The sequence below is a fragment of the Sturnus vulgaris genome, chromosome Z (genome assembly GCF_052056855.1).
Source record: "Sturnus vulgaris isolate bStuVul1 chromosome Z, bStuVul1.hap1, whole genome shotgun sequence".
Taxonomy (NCBI): Eukaryota; Metazoa; Chordata; class Aves; order Passeriformes; family Sturnidae; genus Sturnus; species Sturnus vulgaris.
The window spans coordinates 50,289,052-50,295,051 of record NC_142283.1 but is presented as its reverse complement, the minus strand read 5'-3'; the positions used below and the strand labels follow the sequence as shown (position 1 = coordinate 50,295,051).

Sequence of the window (6,000 nt, the reverse complement as noted above, 5' to 3'; positions counted from 1 at the left end):
AACTTTTTAAATCAGTATCTTACCAGAATTTAATCTCCTTTCTACTGAAATAAGAGAAGCAGCATCTACATTTTTTTCTACCCATTTCAAACAATCATTTTCACTGGGAGTAGAAAGCTTACTAAGATTTTATGACAGAGAATAAGAACATAGGAACCTTAATCTACTTGGGCATCATTTTCCATTAGGCGTGTTCTTCTCAAGTGTTTGAATTGGATCTTCTTACCTGTCATTGTTACCATTTCCATGAATACAGGTGGCCAGACTTCACAAGTAAATGCATTACACTGCAACATCGACTATGGACTAAAACACATTATATTAAAGATCTACCTGTCTGTTAAGGAACATACATGATAACCAGGTACAAAAGAAAAATCCACACTGCAGGTGTTGAACATGCTAAGGACAATACTGTTTACTGTTAAAAAAGTTTACGGTTTCAATAACATTTGTAAAGAATGTGAAAACTTTATTTTTAGTAGCTTCAACTGGAGCTTAAAACAGAAGTACCCTTTACACAGGAATATTTCAGATGCTTCAAACTATTTGTTTATAAAAAGCAAGAAAAAGTGTGTGTAGAAGTCTAACAAATGCCCCTTTCCAGTGTCATTCCCATTTTGAGGTAAGGCTTTCTTTGCAAAACACTATTAAAAGTACTAAGTACTTCCACATTACTTCCAAGTCTTTATCAGCAAAACATCTTGACACTTAACAACAAAGATGACACTTTTTTTCTTCATCTAGGCCTATAGAATATACAGTTTCTTTTTATTTTTTCTAATAAAAAGAGATTGAATAGAGTGAAGGAGAGGGGATCAGCAATTGCTGTTGAATTCCACCCCTTCTCCCAGCTGAGAATTAACAATACTATTGCTACCATAAAGCTAACCCAGAAATAAAATCTAACAGATAAATGAACAGAAAAGCAGTCATGCCAACAATACCTGTTTACTGTCAAGAAAAGAAATATGTGCATTCCTATGAATCAGCTATCCTTTGTCCAGACCCATGCTTTCAAAAAGTGACAGTCTCTTTCATTAGTACCACTCCACAATTAAAGACCTTTTTATTAATACCACTCTGATTATCCCTCAGCAATAAATAGCTGAAAGTTAAGCGAAGTTAACAGAATAGTTTGGATATCTGACCAGACAATGGGATGGAGCCTTTAAGATTCCAGAGTCTTCCGAACCTCTAACACAATAACATGGAAAAAATGTATCCAAAACCATAAAACTTGGTAGAACTGAGCCACTGCAGGACTAACCCCAGTGACTGGAAAGTTGTATTAAAAACAAAATAAAGAAAACCAAACATCTTAAGCCTGAAAAGTCTATTACTACATGACCCAGATCACGGCAGACACTAAGCAGTCATCATGCAACAGCTTCCTGGTATGGGGCTTGGGGCAGAGCCTGTTCTCTGAGTCCCAAGCTGCATGGCCCAATGGTTTTGTCCCTCATGGCACATCCCACACCTGAAGGAATGCTTTTTAAATAATGATTAATGCTCTCTATTACAAAAAAGCAAGACAGCTTCACAGTTTCATAAATTTGCTAAAACTTTACAAGTGAAGATAAAATCTGAAAAAATAAATCAATTTTTAGAAGATGCTTAAAGCTTCACATCAAGAGTAATGCCTTTTTTAAACTATTAAATTGCTTTGAATTAACCTTTTGCAACAGAATGAATAATGCAAACATGCCGTTATAAAGCAACCAGTAACACACACAGAACTTTATTTCATCTTAACAGTTCTGAATTTATTAATTTAAATCCCCCATTGTGACACAAGAGCAGTAACAAAATAGCTGTATACTACTTCTGTTACAAATATAGGTACTATTTAAAGTGACTTTACATACTCTAATGTAGACATTTCTCACTCTATGCAAGCAATGAGTAAAAAAGCAATTCAATAACAGCAGCATCCAGTAATGGTACCATCTAGTTTATTGCATCTTAGTCTACCACAGTGTAACTTCTAGAACAGTTAAAAAGACAAAGAGAGTGAGTTTTTTTGTTAGTTCACTTACACATAGCTATCAATTTGTTAACACTATTTGACAGACACTCCTAATACTGCTTTTGTGACCCATTAAAATGAATGCTAGTCTTTTGTATTATCCCCTAATAATAGCCTGACCATTGCCTTTTCAGTTCATATTTCTCTTAAGTGATAGTTGAGATAGTGGCCTTCTTGCTAAAATTCCATTTTTGCTAATTAACACTGCTGCTAAATAGCGTACTAGTTTGACTGGTATCTTCCTCTCTCAAAAGACTCAGTTAATTTTTTCTGCAGGAAAATAAATAATGGGAAAAGCATGCTTTATTTGACAGATTTCTAAAAGTGTGGCAGGCAAAGGCAGGCAGGTTACAATCAACTAAGTGTTTCATTGAGTGCAGTTTTTAGATAAAGTCTTAGTGATGAGAAAATGATGCATTTATTGACCATGTTGCTGATCAAAGAACAGTTCTACTTGCATTGTACTTACTAGACACTTTTATCTGTGCCTCTAATGTTAATATCCCCAAAATAATAGTTGTAGCTGTCAAAGCTCCACTTCTACTTATTACTGATGCAAACCTTCACTGCTGTCTTACTACTCATGTCCACTGTGAGGCATTTTCAGGTCTTTACCCATCCTCAACTCATTACTCCTGGCTGTATGCCTCCTCAGTTCAAGGAGGACTCTACCTTTGCTGCTAGTGATAATGGCAGCAACACCATTAATGTCAACTCCTTTCACACTGGCACTATCCAGACATCTGCTGGCAGCTAAGCAGAGCTGCTGTGAGAGGTTTGTTCATGGCTCTGATGCAAGCAGCTTGCAGAAATGTCTGAACCGACCCTGTACGTAGTCTTGCACGTCGGAAGAGGATAACCTTTGCTTACAGACACTTCACATTAGGAAAGTTGTTTTCACCCATATAGACTATAAAATATTCCTATTTTAAAAGCCTAGTTCTCCTAATACTGCAGTTGCTGGGCATTCTCAATCACCAGGAATGCTTTCCACTAGTAATGGTTTTTCAGCCCTGAGCACAAGTCCCACAAAATCCAAAAACAAAACAAACAAAACCCAAAACCAGCATCACTACCACCAACACCCCCCCCCCCACCAAAATAATGGAACCCTCAAACCTAAGCCAAGTGAAACACGGTGTTCTTTTTTTTTTCAGATACACCATGACACTAGTAAATTTAAATTTTTTAAATTTAAAAGACAAGCAAAATAACCCACCCAAATCACCAACCTAGTTCCTTCTACTTGAGCATTGTGAAATAATATGGTCATTAAAGAGTTTGGGTTGAAAGGAACCTTAAAAATCATCTAATTCCAAAGAACCATCTCGTCTGTTAACTATCTGCCTCCAGATTACAGACTTTTCCCCTTATCTACAAAATCCCTGTCTGAGTAATATTTTTTTTCTTCAATAACCTTATTCCTATTCTCTGACTACTGCTACTCATGCAACACCCTTGCTGACTTGGTGAATTTATAATTTTTCCAACATTATTCAAATACGCGAAGTCTCTTGCCAAAACATTTCCATTTTCTTGTGCAGTTATTCATGAAAACTTTCTTTTTTTCGTGGTGACTTACTAATAGGAAAAATGTCCATGTGTTTCCATAGTTAACATAACTTCATCCCAGTGGTTTCTCAGAAAGAGAAGTACTTCTAATGTATACAAAAATATGGTTAAATGTTACTTTTTTTCAGTGTTGTTACACAGTCCTGTGAAGCTGAAAGAGCAAGAAGATTACATAAACATTTCCATTCTCTTTACTATGTGGAAAGTAAACAATATTGTCTTATTGACCTTAACCAGTCAGGCAGCCAGTTCATGACAACACAGTCAAAGTGACTGTTCCTTTTGTCCTTTTCAGAATAGCAACTGCTTCCTCGTGGGTCACACCTTCTAAACTCTGCCCATTCACAGCAATGATTTGATCCCCCCTCTTGAGGCGTCCATCTTCTGCTGCTGCACCCTGGAACGATAAAAGAAGTAACTGTGGACTCAAGCATTTCTTTTTCTTCCTGACACACATTCTTGAAAAATAAACCCCTTGCAACATTTTTGATTTTCAGGGATAAACATAGAGCCAACATTTGTGAAGACCGCTAATTCTGTAGTACACCCTCCCCGGTCTAAGTTCCACATTTAGAAATTGGATCTATACAATTGTTTGGTTCCATTAACCCTGTTTTTCCAGCTAGTATAAGATTTAAACCCTAGTATTGTAGAAGCAAGATTTTCAAGACCTGGAGAACTTTTCACAAAGTGGTGTTTCTCTGAAGTCTGAGTTCAATAAAACATTCCCCTCAACTACCTGAAGTAAACACACTCTAAATATAAGGCAAGGGAGCTTTTTTCCTAAGTGTTTAACACAATTCCAGTCTCAAGAGCTGGTTCTGCTAATAAGCTGGATCCTGTATATTTGGAAATTCTCAATCTTTTGAAGAATACAGCCTTCAAATACTGCAAGCACGTTTTGATCAGCCTTTGCAATAAAAAGGAAAAGCTGTGAGAAACTGTAACATTCTTTTGACTGCAAACCCAGGCCATGATTTAGAACAGTAACTGCAGTGAACTAATAAACAGATTGATGGAAAAAATTTCCACCTACCTTTGCAAACACTGTCTTCACATAAATGGGTAAGTCTCCATGGGGACTGCCATAGCCACCCACAATACTAAAGCCAAGGCCGTCTGGTCCTCTGTCCAGAGTAATGGTCTTGTACTGAGGAGGTCTAAGAAATGGGAAAAGAGTATTTTTATTTTGTCTGAACTTTGGATTTAACATGTAGAAAAAACCCCATTATTCCTTTTAAGCTAACCAATACATTTCCCTTTCCACTACAACTACAAATACTGTTATTATGAAGAACTGGCTATTTCACTTAATGCAAAACACTGTAAATTACCTAATGCCTGTATTATTATATGAAAGTAGCTGTTTCAAATACACAGCTCAGGGCATAGTTATGGCTGTTATGTGCCACCAACAATGCTTACCAGTGAAGTAGTGAGGCATTGCCAGTATCTCCAGATTCCATAACATCTACTTTAAAAATCCTGTAATGTCTAAAATTAGCTCAAATAGTTTATGCTATTAAAGTTTAACTGCTTCTCTTCTAATAGATGACTGTATATTTGTATGTATGCGCATATTATACAGATAATTTACAGGTGTATTTCCCCACATATACTTTGATAGTAAGAAATTTCGGAATTCCACTTTTCAAAGTAGATATGTGTGGCTAAAGAATCCTTCTTTTCTTTCCCCATTCCTAAAAGAAAAATGCCTCAGATTTATGACAGAGTTTGATGCAAAACTTGTTTATGTAATTCACCTTGCAGAATACTAGAAGCAGTATACCTTGTATACCAGAAACATCTGATACTACTGATTACCCAGCACTGGAGAGCACACTAAGGAAACACAGATACAACAGTGAAAAGATAATTTCTGGGTGTGTCAGTTAATCCCAGCTACCCAATCTCAGTGAAGCAATAGAGGCTGCAGAAGAAATCAGATCACATCAAAAATCCACAGTAGAGAGTAAAAAAAATATTTGCAGCACAACAAATTGCATAATGAAAAATGCAGAGGAGGACCTATGGCCCATAGGTGCCATGTATACCAAATATGTTAATCATGACTAAGCCAAAAATGTCATCCATTATTTGCTAGAATTTGGAAGGTTAATAGGTGGAGTATCATCTAAAGAGGCTACAGAGCCTGTACATTCTATAGTTACTGACCCTAAATCATCCTGAAAAATGCCAGTTGAAGTTAGTCCTGAAAATGAAAGACTGGACGTAGGCGGATCCTGCTGCTGACCAGTTATGACACTTACTTCTCCTCCAGCTACAACCTAGGAACAGAAGTTGGAAATCAGTGATATAAGAATGCTGACACTAAAATAGTTCAGTGTAGCAGCTGGCAAAGCAGTATTCAGAAAATACTCAAAATGTCACTGAGGATT

At 36.6% G+C, this 6,000-nt stretch overlaps 1 protein-coding gene across 13 annotated transcripts in view; it reads right to left on the bottom strand.

Moving 5' to 3' along the window:
• Positions 1–1,740: 1,740 nt before the first annotated feature.
• The window catches only part of MPDZ (multiple PDZ domain crumbs cell polarity complex component), an 82,972-nt gene continuing 78,712 nt past the window's right edge, over positions 1,741–6,000 (bottom strand). For all 13 annotated transcript variants that reach the window (XM_088157333.1, XM_088157334.1, XM_088157335.1 and 10 more), the window contains 3 exons: positions 5,777–5,889; positions 4,638–4,761; positions 1,741–3,998 (listed from right to left, as the gene is read on the bottom strand). In XM_088157333.1, the coding sequence (XP_088013459.1) occupies positions 3,852–3,998; positions 4,638–4,761; positions 5,777–5,889 (384 nt within the window). In that variant the 3' untranslated portion in view covers positions 1,741–3,851. The remainder of the gene's footprint in view (positions 3,999–4,637; positions 4,762–5,776; positions 5,890–6,000) is intronic.